Source organism: Salvia hispanica, chromosome 5 (assembly GCF_029641045.1).
Source record: "Salvia hispanica isolate PSC_SH4W2 chromosome 5, Shi_PSC_v1, whole genome shotgun sequence".
Taxonomy (NCBI): domain Eukaryota; kingdom Viridiplantae; phylum Streptophyta; class Magnoliopsida; order Lamiales; family Lamiaceae; genus Salvia; species Salvia hispanica.
The window spans coordinates 6,859,427-6,878,306 of NC_142696.1; the positions used below are offsets into that span (position 1 = coordinate 6,859,427).

General features: G+C 35.4%; 3 protein-coding genes across 7 annotated transcripts; 2 read left to right on the forward strand and 1 right to left on the reverse strand.

Annotated features, from left to right (window-relative positions):
* Positions 1–260: 260 nt before the first annotated feature.
* LOC125190147 (sodium/pyruvate cotransporter BASS2, chloroplastic) lies at positions 261–7,234 on the forward strand. Of its 4 annotated transcripts, none has more exons than XM_048087356.2 (14): positions 261–755; positions 1,193–1,293; positions 1,380–1,682; positions 3,840–3,957; positions 4,079–4,120; positions 4,186–4,299; positions 4,402–4,464; positions 4,728–4,855; positions 5,782–5,863; positions 6,132–6,183; positions 6,313–6,410; positions 6,568–6,726; positions 6,870–6,959; positions 7,042–7,234. In XM_048087356.2, the coding sequence occupies exons 2-14, from the start codon at positions 1,259–1,261 to the stop codon at positions 7,117–7,119; spliced, it is 1,362 nt and encodes a 453-aa protein (XP_047943313.1). In that variant the 5' UTR covers positions 261–755; positions 1,193–1,258; the 3' UTR covers positions 7,120–7,234. The 4 variants fall into 4 exon arrangements, with proteins under 4 accessions (XP_047943313.1, XP_047943310.1, XP_088915553.1 ...); XM_048087353.2 differs by having other exon boundaries at positions 262–755; positions 3,837–3,957; XM_089059427.1 differs by having other exon boundaries at positions 262–755; positions 1,196–1,293; positions 3,837–3,957.
* Positions 7,235–9,977: 2,743 nt separating this feature from the next.
* On the forward strand, positions 9,978–12,562 carry LOC125188299 (Pentatricopeptide repeat (PPR) superfamily protein). Of its 2 annotated transcripts, XM_089058802.1 has the most exons (3): positions 9,995–10,120; positions 10,306–10,350; positions 10,682–12,562. In XM_089058802.1, exon 3 carries the CDS (start codon positions 10,734–10,736, stop codon positions 12,444–12,446), a length of 1,713 nt encoding a protein of 570 aa, XP_088914928.1. In that variant the 5' UTR covers positions 9,995–10,120; positions 10,306–10,350; positions 10,682–10,733; the 3' UTR covers positions 12,447–12,562. The 2 variants fall into 2 exon arrangements, with proteins under 2 accessions (XP_047941031.1, XP_088914928.1); XM_048085074.2 differs by lacking the exon at positions 10,306–10,350 and having other exon boundaries at positions 9,978–10,121.
* On the reverse strand, positions 12,496–15,014 carry LOC125188298 (LRR receptor kinase SERK2-like). Its single transcript, XM_048085072.2, has 4 exons — positions 14,491–15,014; positions 14,156–14,416; positions 13,313–14,080; positions 12,496–13,077 (listed from the first exon to the last, which is right to left on the reverse strand). The coding sequence occupies exons 1-4, from the start codon at positions 14,906–14,908 to the stop codon at positions 12,584–12,586; spliced, it is 1,941 nt and encodes a 646-aa protein (XP_047941029.1). The 5' UTR covers positions 14,909–15,014; the 3' UTR covers positions 12,496–12,583.
* Between the last annotated feature and the right edge of the window lie 3,866 nt (positions 15,015–18,880).

The following is an 18,880-nucleotide window of genomic DNA, read 5'->3' on the forward strand; positions in this document are numbered from 1 at the left end:
TATAATTATATATGCTTTATATATTTGATAGAAACTAATAATTCTATTTTATATAAAACTACAATAGATTTATCTATTTTTATTCGTATATATTTTATTCAAATATAACATTTTTATGTATATGTTAAGTACACGTGTGTTTATGTTGATGAAATTGTAACCACATATTGCTCATCTATATACACCCTATTAATAAGTAGATATTCTCAAAGCATACAATATTTTACACCTTATCCTTCCTAAATAAAATAAAGTGTGCCCTTGAAGTTGAACAGCATCAAATTGCTCATACCAAATCATCTACTTTTCACTTTCCCATCTTGCCCCTCCAAATGCACAGTGAGGAAAAAGAACTTTTTAAAAAAAATTCACCCTCACCTCTGCCGCCATATATTCTGCATTGCTTATCACATCTTGTTTATCCCAGTGATGGCCGATTCATCTCAATTAGTAAACTGTGCAAGGTTTGGCGGAAATCGGGGGAATAAATGCTGCCTGCAACGAGTAGAGGTGTCATGGCCGGTTTCCAGCTCATTGTTCGTTGGTAACGCTTCCTGTTAGAGAGCTTTTATTGAAGACGAAAATGGTGAGAGGCACAGAGAGAGGTCGGAGGGATTGGAATTTGTTGGAAGATTTTGGTACACAGGGGCAATTATGTCATTTAGTGGGGTGCTTGATCTGGCTTAATCAATTATTTGCAGTTACATGAAGACGAGAGAGAAACCGATACAACATTATTTTTCTTGTTGCTTCGGGTATGTTCTTCCTCTGTTTTTTCTTTGATAACTATTCGATATTCACGATTTTTTAATCAATGCTCGGTATTTGTGTTCAATTTTGTGGTTTATTGATGTTTCTCTTCATTCAGAGGAGTGAAAATGGGAAGAGCTCCGTTTTTGACGCAGTGTGATTCTGTGTTGTTAGACAGCTCCTGTGATCTTGTATAACTAGCGGGAATTGTTGCTAGATTCATCTTTAAGTAACGGACTTAGAGTGAATTTAACTTCTGATTACTTGTTTATCGTTATTGAATTGCTGCGGAGAGTGTTTTAGTACTCGATTTTTGAGTCTCGTTAAATATGGCAGCAAAAGCCTCTCAAAAGGAAAAATGTCTGGAAAATGAAATTGGATGAATTGAATGTATGTCTATTGAAATAGAATAGTGGGATGATAGTATCTTCTTAAACGTCAGGAGTCTGCTCTCTGCAAGAGCTGCTTAAGTGGATGCTTATAGAATTGGGTGAAAAGTAGTTGAGCTATGGCATCTTATATTGGTGCTTCAGTCCATTCCAGGTAAGAATGCATGATAATGGCTCAGTTTGAAGTTAGTAGCATGTTTTCTTGCATGGGATGCTGAATACTTGTTTTTTTTATGCCAGTTACTTAAGCTACCTTTTTCTTGGGGAGCCAAATGGAACTCGAATATCTAAAGGTTCTGCTTCTCCGGCTGCTGTTATGAGAAACAGTGCCAAAAGCAAGGAATCAGGACCTGGAAATCCAAAAACAATGGCTTCCTGTCTGACACTTGCAAAAAAAAATCAAATTTTGAAACTTAGGAGCTCCTTAAGACATTTTGCTATCACATACCCGGACAATGTAAATGTTGATAGGGAATATTTTAAAATTCCTGGGACAAGGAAGTCTATGGGTGCAAGAACCAATAAAATGTTGAGTTTATGCAGGTGCATTTTCTTTTCATTCCCTGTGCTACAGTATATGCTTTTACTTCCCGATTTCTCTTTAAGTGCATTCTCCTTCATATAGTCTGAAAAGAAAGAGATGTTAAAATAGTAATAGTGATCAACATAATTGGGGTGGTGCCTGATGTATTGGGAACAATGGCACATCATGGCAGGAATATTGTGGTTGGTTGTAAGTGTTGAAAAGCATTTTAGCCCACAAGTCCTTAAGTGACGTTTACTAATAATTGGAGTATACAAGTTTATTATCATGGAACCCATAAGGACAAGACTAGAAAGTTATGTTGAACAGCATAGAAAATTATGTTGAACAGCATAGAAAATAGGTCTCATAGAAGACTGCCAAGTTTATATCTAAACTGTGAACATAAAGGAGTACCAAATATGGAAATGAACATAAAAATACTTAACTGTACTGTGAGCTCTAGTATGGAAATCTAGTTCCTCACTTTGAAATGTTAAAATTGGCCAGGCTATGCATGGTTGGTTTTCACCAGATAAAGTCTTACAAGTTTCTTTTAACAATACGATCAAGCACAATGAGTTGTTAGCAACACTTTCTTTCTTTTACTCACATCTTCTATTATGCTTAGTAAATGTTTCAAAGAACTCTTGCAAGTACTGCAAAGCCATCCAACATTTCCCCTATAAACTACTCCCTCCGTCCGCGAATAGGAGTCCCGTTTTTCCATTTTAGTCCGTCCGCGAATAAGAGTCCCGGTTCACTTTTTCCATAAATGTCAATAGGGCCCCACCTTCCACTAACTCATTCCACTCACATTTCATTTAAAACTAATATATATAAGTGGGACCCTTATTCCCCTAACTTTTTTCCACCCACTTTTCTTAACATTTCTTAAAACCCGTGCTGCCCATGAATGGGACTCCTAATGGCGGACGGAGGGAGTACATGTTTACAACAAAGGGTGGTCTTGGATTTTTTCTGGTTGGGATATTATCTCTCCTTAAACTCATTGTCTAATCATCTTCGTGGAAAGGAAACCCCTTTCCTAGAATTTGATTCATTCCTCTTAATTTCTCATCCTATGTGTACATTGTTTAAAGGGGTGTACATATGAATTTTGGATGTTGCATACTGTTATGAACAATTCTCTTTGTTGTGACAGGCAACATTACTCCTCAACTGAGAAATGCTATATGCAAACTTGTGGGCTTTGTTTTTAAAATTCTTGTTTCACTGTCAAAATCACGATCTATTGTTCTTAAAAGGTTGTTGCAACATCTTTATATGATTATATCATTTAATGCAAGACTTCGTAATAACTTTGAAGGTGCTGGAGGATTTGTAGTTTTTATTAAAAATCTGAAATCCGCCTTTCTTAGCAGCTTTCTCATTGTCACTTCCTTGCAAAGAAGCATTTTAATTTCAAGACCTTACTGTGAATTCTGAAAGTGACTAATCTGTATAGAGTCATTTCATTAACTGTAGGTCTTACATTGATTTGTAGTGAAATTGTTTTGTCCATTGTGTTTTCATCATGTGTGGTATGGAATAAGTCACTGATTAATAAGCCTTTTGTAGTTGTAATTGGAGTATTCAGTGTCCAAGCATAAAAAATTGTCTTACAACTGCTTGCTTTTCTAGAGTTTCTTTCTTTTGCTTTCTTTTGCTTTCTTTTTGGTTTTGGTCGCTTGTTAACCGACCCTTCGTAATGATATCATATATGAATTATGAGTCTATAATTATGCTGCCTATTATGTAGACAGATGGTCTATCACCTCAGTTAACTACTTAACTAACCTGACTCCTAAAACTTATTTCTTTTCGTTATTAAAACTTGAGGGCTTTTGCATCCAGATATTCTATTTATCTAAAAAATAATTAGCCAAAAAATGTTTGTACATGTTCAGCTAGTTAAATATAATTGTGTTCTAAATTCTATGTTAACCTGCTTTTATCATGTAAAGGAATGTCAAAATGCTACTTCAAAGTAAGTTAGAATTTCTTTTGTCCCATGACAACAGTTTTTCTCACACGAGAAATCTGTCTTCTCTTATTTTCTGATCACTTGATGGAGTTACTAATCTACAAGTTGTAACAGCATTCTTAGCTTGTTTTTGTTTCTTTATCTTAACTCAACTATCTACGCCACTCTTACTTGTTTATAACTGCAGTAGAAACCCTACATTTTATTGCAAAGCAACCACATCTGGAGATTTTTCCAGCAACACTCCTAGTCAAATGAGCCAATATGAGAAAATAATTGAAACATTGACGACTCTGTTTCCAGTATGGGTATGTCCACACCATTTTGTTGCAGCTAGCAGATGTGATTCTGCTGCTTGTGTTTGTAATATATCTTCAGAAGTAAATAATGTTTCTGAAAAAAATGTTCACATCTCTGAATTCATTGCAGGTTATTTTAGGTACCATTATTGGCATCTACAAGCCTTCGATGGTATGTTTTTTTGGTTAAGATGGATGCAATTGGAAAAGTAATTAACTGAGTATTCAACTTTGCAGGTTACTTGGTTGGAAACAGACCTTTTCACTATTGGATTGGGTTTTCTCATGCTTTCAATGGGGCTGACTCTGACATTTGAGGACTTCAGGCGATGCTTACGTAATCCATGGACAGTAAGTACTACTTCATTTTTGAACCTTAAGAACTGTTTATTAGAAGGAGATAACGTCTTACTACTTTTATCAACTTCTGTAGAATTAACATTCTCTTTTCAGGTAGGCATAGGATTTTTGGCTCAATACATCATCAAGCCAATGTTGGGCTTTTTAATTGCAATGGTACGTCTTGTTTTCTTACATGTTCTTATTTAACTCTATTATGTTTGTTTTTACTGGTAAGTTGTAACAGGAATTCGAGACAGAAATTTCTCTTAATAACAATATTGTAGCTATGTTTGTTACACTTATGTCTGTACTTGTCATAATTGGCCACAAGATGTGGTGTTATTGTAACCCAGTTGCAATACATTATGGGGAACTTGATTGTGAATCATGATTTTCCTTCACCAACTGATGCTTATCCAATTAATAATGTTATACAGACGCTGAAATTGTCTGCTCCTCTGGCAACTGGACTTATTTTGGTTTCTTGCTGCCCTGGAGGCCAGGCATCGAATGTTGCTACATACATATCTAAGGGCAACGTTGCACTCTCAGTTCTCATGACAACGTAAGCTCTAATTATGATTCTTCTACATTTTCCTATCACAATGCCATTAGGATGCCCTTTAGCTGCTTATCATGAAATCCATATACGACCGCATTAGTTGCTTTGTGATTAGTTATGCATCTCGAGTTCATTATGTGTTTGTGCATACATATAGGGTAATACTACCACGACCCTAGTGCATAACAAACAGCACTTAATATCCATCATATCCATCAGTGGTCAAGATTTGATCTCCTGTATGTCAATAGAAGCCATCTAGAATAGCAATATAAGTGTAATTTAGTTAACACGAAATAGTTAGTTAAAATTAACCACTTTCTCTCTCCTAAAAATATCTAAAACTTTGAACTTCACATAACTCTCTCAATTGAAATTATATTTTCACAAAACATATATTATCAAATTAAAGGTAATTTTATAAGGATTATAATGACATTCTTATTATATGTTTGGATGAATAAATTTGATATGTCATTAGTTTTCTCATAAAGTTACCTTTAATTTTATAGTACTTTGTAATTTTTAAAAAAAATAGAGAGTTATGTTAATTTAAAATCCATGAACACAAGAGATGAATAAACACATAAAATCTATGAACAACCAGATTAGTTGATTTGTGATTGTGTATGTGTTACATTTGTTCATTTATCTCGAGTTCATGCATTTTATGTGTTTGTTCGTAAATTTTGTGTATTTATGCTTGTAGTCTCATTTTCCAGTCTAATTTCATTCTAACAATTGCCATATTCCTATTTCCTATACGCCCAGACCCAGTCACAATGTTGGACATTGTCCAAGAATCAATTCTAGCTTAAAAAATAATTTTGAACACTGTTAAGCTGGGTGGCGTTTGTTGTATGATGGCATCTAAAGGTAAAAAGTGAAGCTATATCCAGATTAAACACAGTTTTGTTTTGGCATTGCAGCTGTTCAACCATTGGTGCTATTATCATGACTCCACTATTGACGAAGCTTCTGGCTGGTCAACTTGTGCCAGTCGATGCAGCTGTAAGCTTCCCTATCTTGGTGATTACATCTAGAAAATCCTACTATCCGGCTTATGAAACAACTTCTATCAGATCTGCTAGTCTATGACAAAAGTAAGATTGTTAGAGTAACCATACATATGATAAAGTAATTGGTCGTGGATTTGCAGCTTCATCCTGTTTATGATTTTATAATGTTAGTTGATGAAAAATTGTGATCCAAACGCCATATGATGCATTTGAATGAAACTTACTCTGCCTGCTTAATTTTTGTTAATCTAACCATGCAGGGCCTAGCTATCAGCACTTTTCAGGTTGTGCTAGTACCAACTGTTATTGGGGGTAATCTGCTTATGTTAAAATATTCAGCATCATTATACGGCAAAATCTGCTTGATCTCTTCACCATTCTAGATTTCCGCAAAGGTAGATGTTTTTTAAAATTGAATGAAACTTGTTCTCTGTTTTGCAGTTCTAGCAAACGAGTTTTTTCCAAAGTTCACCTCGAAAATAGTTACTGTTACACCTTTAATTGGAGTTATCTTGACCACCCTTCTCTGTGCAAGCCCGGTAAGTTCACAAGTTAAAAACCAATGATAAGACTCTCATATTACTTGATAAACAATCCTTTTGAAACCCCTTGTTACTGCACTCTTTTATTAGCTTCCCTCTTCTTTTACGTGTATCTTTCGTTTTCTTAGTGTGCAATAACTATTTCTTTTGTCAGATCGGGCAAGTTGCAGAAGTCCTGAAAAGTCAGGGAGCCCAATTATTATTGCCAGTGGCCTTCTTGCATGCTGCAGCATTTTTCCTTGGTTATTTGGTGTCAAAAATATCATTTGGTGAATCAACTTCCAGGACCATTTCTATAGAATGTGGAATGCAGGTATGCGTACATTCAATACGTACATATCTCTGTAAAGTAGTGGCAACCTTTTTTGTACGGGGGTGAACTTGAATAATATTTTGGTCTAAAAATGAAGCTAAAGATACCATATTCCTCTAACATGGTCTTGATCATACAAACAGAGTTCTGCACTTGGATTTCTATTGGCCCAGAAGCACTTTACGAACCCCCTCGTTGCCGTTCCTTCAGCCGTGAGCGTTGTTTGCATGGCGGTGGGTCTTGCATCAACCACCTACACTATTTTGGCCGTCAAGTGTGTGTTTTAACAGAGCTTGTGTTTTTTGCATATTACAGTTAGGTGGGAGTGCTCTTGCAGTGTATTGGAGGAACCAGCCAATTCCAGTTGATGACAAAGACGATTTCAAGGAATAGCCAATCATGATTTGTATCATTCAATTAGGAACTGCAAACGCGTTTTCCTTTTTTTATGATCATCATATTCATTCCACTTCATTTTTCTTAATTGGATGCTCCAATTTTGGCCTAATTGCTTCCTTGCTCTACTTTTATTGTCTTCTTAAATTTTAGTGGTATATACTATTTACTTTTGGGCTGATGCAGTTTTGACATGCTTTAGTGGTTAGTTTTGTGTCAGTTTGGTGATATTATCCTTCAACTACATAATCAAAAGTGAACTAAAAAGGCTCAAATCATGTGTTTCTAAATGTAAATAAGTAACTCAATCATAGATTTTTCTTAGTCTGTATCATTGCATTGTGATTGGTACTATCTTTTAGTAAGAACTTGACTGCCCCTCTGACTTGTCAAAGATTAATTGGGTGGCAATTCTCACGCAGAAGATGCATGCCAACATTTTCATTTCTTTAGACTTCAATCATGTATCTTTTTGATGTCTCCTTCAGTCACGTTCCTCCCCTTACCTTTAACTAGAGGGTGTAATGGTTCCATGTCGGAGTCTTCGTATTATTCAACATTTACCCCGACAACTTAAATGGATTGTTGTTGACCTTGTTTACAGATAGTAACACTTACCCCAACAACTTAAATGAATTGTTGTTGACATAAAATCATCCCAAAATTTGACACAACTCATTTTTCACTTGCCATGTCAGCATTTTAAATTTTAGCTCCAACACATACAATAGTGTCAGCCCTAAAATCGCCACAACTTATTCCACTATTTTTCATATTTTGTTATTTTATTTTTTTATTTAGAAAACAAGTAACATAGATTAATTTTACTACTCCTACAATAATAGAAGAAGAATGAAGATATTTATACATAGAATAATGTATTAAAAAAAATTTGTAAAAAAAATTCCGCCCGGCAGAAACCGTCTGCAATAGCGCCTCGGAATCCGTCGATCGCTGGGTGGACCGCCGCATGCGCCCAACGCCCCCTTGTCTACCCACTTGTATACCCCTCCTCCATCCTATAAAAATAAAGAAATTTGCGACGACACAATTATAATGTATAATTGGTAAAATCGTATTTATTAGTTATGGAGGTCGAATGTTATTTCATTAAAAAAAAAAAAAAAACAAGTCGGGATCTCTCCCAGTCTAATTCTCATTCAAAGCAATCACCAACCTCTTGGCCTCCATTACTCTTCCTTTTATGAACCAATGGGAAATGTTGCGGTCCTATTGAGATAATAAAATTGTTACTTTTCCTTTTTTTAACCAATGAGATGGAGGGAATGTTCGGATTGAGATGACATTGGGAGTTATTGCAATCCTTTTTGAGATAATAAAATTGGAATAATCCTTTCGCGTGAAGCTTGGTGAGTATATTAGTACTCATTTAAAGTCACACATTTTTTTTGACATATTTTAGCAACTTCAAGGGGAAAAAGTAAATGAAAATGGTATATAATGTTTATACCTTATCAAAAAGTGTAATATACCTTTCTAAAATTTAATCAACTCAAGGATGAAAGATATATAGAAAAGTATATCATTTAAAAAAAATAAAATAATAGTACAAAAGCATTAAAAAAACATAAAGTGTAATACCTTCTCAAATACCTTCCCCCTTAGAGAATGATTTTTTATGAAAAGAAGATAAATATGGTTGTTATATGATTTTACCTCTCCATCAATGGAGAGGTAAAGATACCTCTTCAAAATGGAAAAAGGTATAAAACCTTCTCAAATAATTTTCTCTTGGAGAATGATTTTTCTTAAAGAAAAGATAAATATGATAGTTATATTAGTTTACATCTCCATTTACCTCCATTCTTGGAGATGGAGACGCTCTTACAGTCACATATTTGTAAAAGTGGAAACACCATTATCCGATTTGACTATGAAATGTGATTAATGGTCCCGAATTGATATAAAATGCGGCAAAAAAATTGAACATCATTATTTTAGCACAAAAATTAGTTATACTGTCGAAATTGAAGCCAATATCATCTCTGTGGTACCTAGGAGGGCTAACTCGGAATAGATGGAATGAACCGGTGGGTTGGCTTCAGGTGCCACTATTGTCTATTATTAGTCTTTGTTTGGGAACCGATTCAATACTTAATGATGATTTTAATAAAATGAATGACTACATAATTTGTTGTATGGATATGTTGATGGCAACTGATTGAACAGTTTTAGAGTATATGTTCCCTCCGATACATTTCAAAGTAGAGCAATTCTTATACAGCACGTAACTTTATGCAGAATTATTTTGTAAGTTGAGTAGAGAATGAATAAAGTAAATGAGTGAAAAATTAGAGAAGTGTTGTTTTTATTTAAAGAATAAGTCATTTAGATTGGGACATAAGAAAAAGGGAATTGACACCTAATATCATGGAACTTTAAAAAAGTTCAGTTTTTCCCATGAATTTTGAAATTGACAAATAATATCACGAACTTTATCCCGAGTTTGTTATTTCCCACCAAATGGAAAAATTCTAGCAAATAATATCATTTTTTTCGTAATTATTGTACAACAACTTCGAGAGTTTCAAGATTTTCAATCTTTGAGAATAGTTTTTCTTGAAGCACACCCTCCAAATTTGTTCTTCAATCTATTAATATAGCTGGAATTTTTTCATTGGTGGAAAATAACAAACTCAGGATAAAGTTCGTGATATTATTTGTCAATTTTAAAATTTATGAAAAATAAATCTAACTTTTTAAAAATTCCACGATATTAGGTGTCAATATCTAAAAAAAAAATTGTGTCTAGGTGGGATGGAGAAGTGGAGTATTTAGTTTGCTATATTCAGTTAAATTATTTTAGAAATATGTTGTGGTCCGACTTATAGTAATTCGGCCCATTAATAATGGATCGAGGCCCTACAGCTACAGCCCCCTACCATTTAGATTGATTGCTTCCTACTCTCTCCGACCGACTGGCAAGTCAGCTTCCCGCCGCTGCCGCCGTCGACTGTGCCCGCCGCCCTCTTTATCAAGTTAACTTCTCGTTCTTCTTTTACTTCTTTCCATTCTTATTTGTTTTGACATCTGCAAATTTGTTAACTTTTTTCAAATTGGAATTCAATTTAAAAATTGGGAGAGTAAGATTTGTGAGATGTTGATTTTGAATGTCAAACTGTTTGATTTTTTATACTGATTAATGGATGTTTCGTGATGTACAGAATTTGATTAGAATGAACCTATGCTTGTCTATAGCGAAAAAAGGTATATACTCCAGCTGTTTGGTAAAATGTCTCAACCAAAACTGACTTCATACTTGATATGTCTCAATCAAAGCTGTACAGTATTCATTTCTGTTCTTTGCAATTTTTTATTTTTCGTTTTAATGCCTAAATGAAAAAGATATAGTATATCACAAAATGAATTTATTTCTATGGACGGGTTATTGTCTTCCCGTAGGCCTTAGCAATGAATAATTTTTAATAAAGGCTGAGCTAAGCTAAGAATTTTTTTTTTCACATTTTTGAAGTGTCTTTTACATTATTGCTTGAATTACAACTTGCATTTCACTTATTATTTACTTATTTTTGTTTAGGGTTTAGGGTTGCAGGAATCAGATCAAAGCATCCGTGCTGCCAATCGAGATAATGTTTATTAGAGGGGTTTCATGGAATAAATTCAGATGCAGTTCTCTGCTGCTCCACCGTTCCTATCTGGTTTTTGCATCTCAGTATTCGACAGAGCAACTTGTTGTAAATACCACAAAAATTAATAGTTCTACCAGCAGTGAATGTCGTATACTGAACCAGCTTTGTGATATTTTCCCCATATCAATCCGCAGTCCTAGTGATGTAGATTCATCTTGCAATCAGTTGGATGTTAGAGCTGCCGATGATTTTTCAATCCGCAGCCCTAGTGAAGTGGATTCATCTTGCAGTCAATTGGGTATTAGGGCTGCCGATGATTTTCTGCCGCCTGAAGATAAGCTGCGGGGAGTTTTCCTGCAGAAACTCCCCAGCAAAGTTGCAATTCATAGCGCATTGAGTGGGGTTGGTGTAGAATTAAATGATGAAGTATTTTCTAAAGTAGTGAACATGGGAGACTTAAGTGGTGAGGCAATGTTAGTGTTTTTCAATTGGGCAATTGAGCAGCCAAATTTGTCAAAAGGTGTTGGTGCCTTCCATATAGTGCTTAAAGCATTGGGTAGGAGGAAATCATTTGTGCATATGATGGAAATCGTGAAAGATATGGGGAACAGAGGGGTAACCGTGAATTCTGAGACCCTTTTCATTGTTATGGATAGTTATCTTCGCGCTCACCGTGTTTCTAAAGCTACAACAATTTTTGGGGAATTGGAGAAGTATGGGTTAGAATGCAATATGGAAACTCTGCGTGTTGCATTGAGTTGCTTGTCACAGCGATCACATGTAGGAACAGCATGTTTGTTGTTTAATAGAATGAGAGAGAAGGTGCAGTGTGATGGTTCGATGTATAATATTATCATAGGAGGATGGTCAAAGCTTGGTAAAGTTACTGAAGTTGAGAAGTTTTTGAAGTTGATGGTGGATGATGGAGTTGAGCCTAACTGTGTTACTCATAGCTATGTCATTGAGGGATTTGGCAGAGCTGGTAGATTCGATGATGCGATCAGAATTTTCAACTTCTTGGAGGAGAAAGGGAGTAGACTGAGTAGTGAGGTTTACGATGCTATGATCTTCAACTGTATTGCTAATCACGACATCAGTGGGGCGTTGAAATTCCACGAGGGGATGGTGCACGATGGTTTTGAGCCAAGCGTGGATACTTATGTCAGGATAATACTGTATTTCCTCAAAAGAAGAAGAGTTTCAGATGCCATCGAATTGCTCGATGTGATGCTTGGTCGAGGCGTGATTCCTTCAACAGGGGCTTTGACCGAGATCTTGAAACCTTTGTGTAGCTACGGTCCGCCATATGCTGCATTGATGGTGTACAACAAGGCAAGGAAAGCAGGGTGTAGAGTATCGATGACGGGATATAAGCTGCTACTGATGAGGCTATCTAGGTTTGGAAAGTGTGGAATGCTGCTGAAAATGTGGGAGGAAATGCAAGAAAGTGGGTATGGTTGTGATATGCAGGTTTATGAGTATCTCATAAATGGTCTGTGTAACACAGGGAGGCTTGAATCTGCAGTGCTGGTTATGGAGGAATGTATTAGCAAGGGATTATTCCCTAGCAAAATCATTTCTAGCAAATTATATAATAGGTTGATGGATTCAAATAAAGTAGATGTGGCTTACAAGCTATTTCTCAAGTTGAGAAATGCTCGGCTAAATGAAAATGCCCAAAGGTATTGGAGAGCTAAAGGTTGGCATTTTTAATTTATTGTTGTGTAATCTTTTGGATTTGATTGTTCAAAGGTAAATAGGATGAAGTCAAAGCTTTGTAATGCCATATTTAGGAATTATTCTCAATCACATTAGTTCTATATTTCATACTAGCTCCTCTGAAGCATAATTTACACATTAGAGATGCTCTCAACTAACAATGAAGACAGCTCTCTCACAACCCATTCCATTGTTGGTCTACTTAGTGGATCATCATTGGTGCAATCCAAAGCCAATTTTGTGAGCCCAGCGCCCTCACTTTCACTATACTTCCCCTCAAGTTTCATGTCCATCAGCTCTCCCACGTTCCCGGATTCTGCTGCCGCTCTCACGGCCGTGGAGAGGACTGTCTTGCCGGAGAGCACCTGGAGGATGATGACACCGTAGGCATAGACGTCGCTCTTCTCTGTGAACCGCCCCGTGCTTATGTACTCTGGCGCCATGTACCCCAGCGCCGCACTCACTTTCAGCGCCGAGTAGACCACGTCGTCGGCCAGCAGTTTCAGAAGGCCGCAGTCCACAATCAAAGGCCTCATCTGCTCGTCCAACACCACTTTCTCCACTGATATGTTTTGGTGGATGATTCCACCCTTGTTCCACTCATTTCTATGCAAATACTCCATACCTGAAATACAAATTTTAAGGTTAAAAACAATGAGTAAAATTTTTATTATGTATGTAGATCAAATCTTGAATATCTTTTCCTTTTAGTATGTGGACCAACATCTCATCAATGCTACATTTATAGTAACCATTATGATGGTGTGGTGCCCCTCCTCCCAAGCAAGATATGCAATAATCTAACAACTTTCTTGAGTATCAAACATTAAGATATGCGGTAACAGTATACAATTAGTTACCTTTTGCAATGCCATGGATGATTGAGACTCTTGTTGGCCAATCAAGGATGGCATGATCATCTTCCCCATCAAGATAGTGAGACAGGTTCCCTCCCGGCACGAATTCATATATCAAGAAGCATTCCCCTCTAGCCTTGGAAGAGCAATAGCCCTTCAACTTGACAACATTCTCATGGTTAAGAGAGCTGAGCAAGCTCATCCCCTTGAAGAACTCGTCCTCATCCGTCTTGCAGCTCGACTTGCTGATGCTCTTGATCGCCACAACCACTCCATCCTTGAGCGTTCCCCTGTAGACCGCGGAGAACTTGCTCCTCCCCAGCAGATTCGCCTCCGAGAAATGATGTGTAGCTGATTCCACCTCTTCAAGATTGAACTTGCTACAAGGAGATGCCTCCTCATGGCCATATTCTCGAGGCGAGGGATGGCTCATAACCTTGTGCAACTGATCTTCGGAGGTCTCTGATTTGTGGCTGACTTTCTGCTTTGCACGACGATATTTCACAGCGCAGAGCAATGCCACCACGGTTAAGGCGAGGGTCACTGCAATGGCTCCTCCAACAATGCCTATCTGTGGGAGACGCGACGAGGAGCCAGAGCAGTGCGAGCAGTTCAACGGGAGAGGCGCTGACCGCGGTATGCTCGCTGCAGGGACCGTGCTCGCCTGGTTCGCGTTGTCCCAAGCAGTGCAAGCTCGAAGAGAAGGGAAACCCGAGCCGCACAAGCCAGGATTGTTTTCGAAACGAAATTCTTCATTCAAATGTCTCAGAGCTTCATAAATTGCAAAAAGAAATTAACAAACAAGAAAAAGAAATTGGGAATTGAAACAGAGCAGCTCATTCTCACCAAGAGGGACAGCTCCAGAGAGAGTGTTGTTTCGAACATCAAGCACTTGTAACGAAACGAGATTCGCTAATGGGATCGGGACTGGGCCGGAGAGACGATTGGAGTTCAAATACAATCTCTTCAACATCCCCAAATTTCCCAAGCTGGAAGGGATCTGCCCTGTGATTCCGTTATTCTCCAGCGCAAGCACGCTTAACTTTTTCAACAGCCCCATCTCCGCGGGTATGTTTCCGGTCAGATTGTTGCAGCACAGCTGCACCACTGCAAAGTCACCAAAACCTCGTGATGAAATTAATTCGAAAAAACACAAAATTCAAAACTAAAATTTGTCCAACCTTGAAGAGAAGCCATGCTTCCGATCTGAGGCGGAATTTGGCCAGTTAAGTGATTGACGTTGAGATAGAGATCGGTGAGCTCGGTGAGGTTAGCAATCTCCGGCGGAATTTGGCCGGTGAGGGAATTGTAATGGAGGTAGAGACCGGACAAGCACTTGAGCTCCGACAGAGCCGCCGGCACCTTTCCGGCGAGGCCTTTCCCCTGAAGAGAGATGTTGGCGACCTTGCGGTGCTCGTTGCAGGCGACTCCCTCGAATGCGCCGCCGCAAGGGTCGCCGTCGGCCGTCCACGACGACAACCGCTTGTTTCCTGGATCCAATGAGGCCTTTATCTCCATCAGCGCTCTCAGCTCTGCATTTCCAGTAACGGAAAGAGAGGAGCTGCTGAGAAGAAGAAGGAGAATGAAGAGCATGTGCATTTTTTTGGGGGGGGTTGATTTTTTTGGTTTGATGAAGAAAATGATAGGCTATTTTGAGAGAGTGGGGAAAGGGAGAAAGAGAGAGATTTGGACTTTTGGAGTGTATTCACACATGCATGCACATTCTACACTACAGTTGTATTTTTGAAATACTACCATAGAGCTTTTTTCTGCATTTGTCTTTATTTCTATATTTTCTAATCTCTTTTGACATCTAAACGTATGGACCCAATTTTATCTTTTCTTTTTTTAGATGCGCTTATAGTAAGACAAATATTGATTTTGAAGGAAGACACCAAATAAATTTAATGAGATTAGGAAATATAATATGATCTGCGACTGAATTCTTTGACCAATTTAGACCTAACTTCAACAATTTAATATGAGTATTACCTCTGTCTCATGATAGAAGTCACATTTGGTGTGGACACGAGTTTTAAAATATATAAAGAAAAATGAGTTGAATAAGTTAATGAACTATAGAGCCTACTTACCACTTATATATTTTATAATAAAATGTGAGTGTGATAAGATGGTCGAATATAAAATCTACTTATTATTTATGATAAAAGTGAAATGTGATTCTTATTGTGGGACAGACTGAAATGGTAAAATGTGACTCTTATTGTCCATTTGTCCCACGTAATTAAGACAAATTAAGACACTTCTTTTAAAAAAATGTCTTAATTATGTGGGACAAACAAAGAACCGTTTTAATTACGTGGGACAAAGGGAGGATGCGTTTAAGAAATTAAATAGTTTTTAACGTTTTTTCAACTGGAAATTCGTATATCCTCCTTAGCAAGAAATAAATTAATTTCGAAATCTTTAGCTATGAAATCCTTTTTATTAAACTAAATTTTAATCGAGTTAAATAAATACGTCCGCACTATCCTTATTATTAATTAACTAAAATTTGTGTGCATGTTTACATGTTAACATGTCCTAATTTTACACGATCATGTGTCTATGCAGCAATATTGTAAATATAAGTCACAGAGGGCAGAGTGTGTTGGGGAACAAAAGAAAGAAAAAGGAAGTCATGGAAAAAAAAGAGGAAATTTTTTTCCGCACGAAGTCTTTGCGTTAAGTCCTAGTTGGTTATCATGAAGAAAAGTAAACTTTATATTTTTTTCTTCTAAGATATAGTTCTCAAATATACTAATTACGAGAAGTAAACTTTATATTTTTTCTTCTAAGATATAGTTCTCAAATATACTAATTACGAAGGGGAGTGATCAACTGCTAACTCATCCCTTAGTTGCTAACTACAACTAATTTAATACCTTAAGATTTTAGAATCTTGTGGTCTACAATTTGCCATGCGTAATTTCATTTTTCATTTTTTAATATTAAAAAGATAATAGCAATTATCAAATTTAGGGTTTAGAAATACAATGTCAATACAGGGTATGATATACATCAACACGAAGACATAATAATGTCAACACAATTTCATATTGACATTTTACAAGCATAATATTGACATATTATGTAAGGTGTATTGACATAAATCTGTTCGTCAAAAATACGAAAATTCAAAAAAAAAAATTCAAATTTTTTTCAAATTTTGGCGTCGGAACATATGCATGTAGTATATCGTTGGAATCCTTATAAAATTATCTTTAATTTGATATATGTTATATGAATTTAAAGTTTTGGGATTTTTTTTAAAAGTTAGTTATAACTAACTTGACATTAATACCCCTATTGATTTTTATTGGAATTAATCCTATAGCCTTATTAACGTTTTTTTGTTGATCGTATTGACATTTCGTGGTTGATGATCTAGGCCTTTAATTTGAATATCTAATGGCTATTATTGAGTTGTAGTTAGCAATTAAGCATTGAGTTAGCAATATAACACTCCCCCTAAATACGGAGTATAAGTTTTAATATAAAATTTACAAACTATCTTCTATACATGGGAGTGATCAATTGATAACTCATCATTTAATTGCTAACTACAACTAATTTAAAGTCATAAGATTTTAGAAAACATATGGTCTACAATTTGCCACGTGTAATTTTTATTTTTATTAATTAAATTGAAAAATATTAAAAAAAACTCCAAATTAGGATTTTGGATGAAAATGTCAATATAGTGTTCCGAAAATATCAACACAATGCTTTGAGAATGTTAACACAATGTTTTAAGAATGTTAACACATATTATATTGACATTCTACATGTATTATATTGACATATTTTATATAGTATGTTGACATTTCTGCTGTACGAACAAATTAAAAATTTTCAATTTTTTTTTCAAATTTTGACGTCGGAACATATACATGTTGGATATCGTTGGAATCCTTATAAAATTATCTTTAATTTGATATATGTTATATGAATTTAAAGTTTTGGGATTTCTTTTAAAAGTTTGTTATAACTAATTTTGTAGTTAATTGACATTAATACCCCTATTGATATTTTTTGTAATTAATTCTATGGCCTTTATTGACGTTTTTTGTTGATCGTATTGACATTTCAGGGTTGATGATCTATGCCTTTAATTTGAATATCTAATGGATATTATTTAGTTGTAGTTAACAATTAAGTATTGAGTTAGCAATATAACACTCCCCCTTCTATACAGAGTCCTATTAACCATAAATCCACTCTTAAAGACTGAACTAGGGACCAAATTAGGGCCATCCATTTTCTTAATCTTGTGGTTCGGATTAATATACAATTAATTTAATATTTTATTTAATAAAAACTTTTTAATTTTAATTTTAATTTATTTTTTTATTTTTTAAATTTTTTAAATTTTTATTTTTTTTATTTTTATTAAAAAAAATAAAAAAAAATAAAAAAATAAAAAAAATATTTTTATTTAATAAAATATTAAATTAATTATAAATTAATCAGAACAATAAGATTAAGAAAAATGAGTGGCTCAAATTTAGTCACTAGTTCGGTCTTTAAGAAGGGTTCGATATTAATCACAACTCTCTATACATATTCATCTATGATAGAAGGGAATATCAATTAACCCAATTTAGTAAAATTAGCGATCGTATATTGACAAAGTTCAGAGGAGAAACTCGCTTCGATATTAATCACAATACATATTCATCTATGATCGAAGGGAATATCACAACTCTCTATACATATTCATCTATGATCGAAGGGAATATCAGAACCATAAGATTAAGAAAAATGAGTGGCTCAAATTTAGTCTCTAGTTCGGTTTTTAAGAAGGGTTCGATATTAATCACAACTCTCTATACATATTCATCTATGATAGAATGGAATATCAATTAACCCAATTTAGTAAAATTAGCGATCGTATATTGACAAAGTTCAGAGGAGAAACTCGCTTCGAATTGACTTTTTTTAAATGGCACATAGGATTTCTAAATATTTTTTAATTGCTAAAAATGAAATATTACCACATTTGGAGAGATATGGGCATCAAATTCTACGACTCCCACTTTTCCAAGTAATTAAAAAGTACTCCGTATACATTGAAGTATGATATGCTACAGTAATTACGTAGTGGGGATGTAAGCAACTAAATTAAAAAGTGCATTTTCATTCTGCAGCTTTAAATTGAACTCCCATAATGCATAAGTGGAGACCAAGAAAGGGACCTTTTGTATAAAGTCAAATAAAATAATCAATTCTTCTTCACATAGGTTTGATCATTTCAAGGGCCATCCCATGCCTTTATGTGACATCTGCTCCCTCCATCCACAAAAATAGATAAAGTTATAAATGATACAGATTTTAATGTGCAATTGTAAAATAAAAGAGACGATGAAAAAATATAATAGAAATAGTGTTAGAAGATTGTGGGATCCATATTTAGAATAATGTATAGGGTTAGTATTGATTTAAAATGTTCAACTTTTAGAATTAGTCCAATTTTAATGAACGATTCAAAATGATAAAACTACTATTTTTTTGTATTTTATATTTATATTCAATTTTCAATAATTTTTTGTGTATACGCTTCTAGAAAAT

Excerpts from the sequence above, each read along its gene's own strand:
- LOC125188299 (XM_048085074.2), top strand. The coding sequence starts at position 10,734 with ATGTTTATTAGAGGGGTTTCATGGAATAAATTCAGATGCAGTTCTCTG.
- LOC125190147 (XM_048087353.2), top strand. The coding sequence starts at position 1,259 with ATGGCATCTTATATTGGTGCTTCAGTCCATTCCAG. Across the intron at positions 4,121-4,185 it reads GCATCTACAAGCCTTCGATG|GTTACTTGGTTGGAAACAGA; the intron begins GTATGTTTTTTT and ends TCAACTTTGCAG. Across the intron at positions 4,465-4,727 it reads TGGGCTTTTTAATTGCAATG|ACGCTGAAATTGTCTGCTCC; the intron begins GTACGTCTTGTT and ends AATGTTATACAG.
- LOC125188298 (XM_048085072.2), bottom strand. The coding sequence starts at position 14,908 with ATGCACATGCTCTTCATTCTCCTTCTTCTTCTCAGCAGCTCCTCTCTT. Across the intron at positions 14,417-14,490 it reads AAGCATGGCTTCTCTTCAAG|TGGTGCAGCTGTGCTGCAAC; the intron begins GTTGGACAAATT and ends GTGACTTTGCAG. Across the intron at positions 14,081-14,155 it reads CTCTGGAGCTGTCCCTCTTG|CTCTGAGACATTTGAATGAA; the intron begins GTGAGAATGAGC and ends CAATTTATGAAG.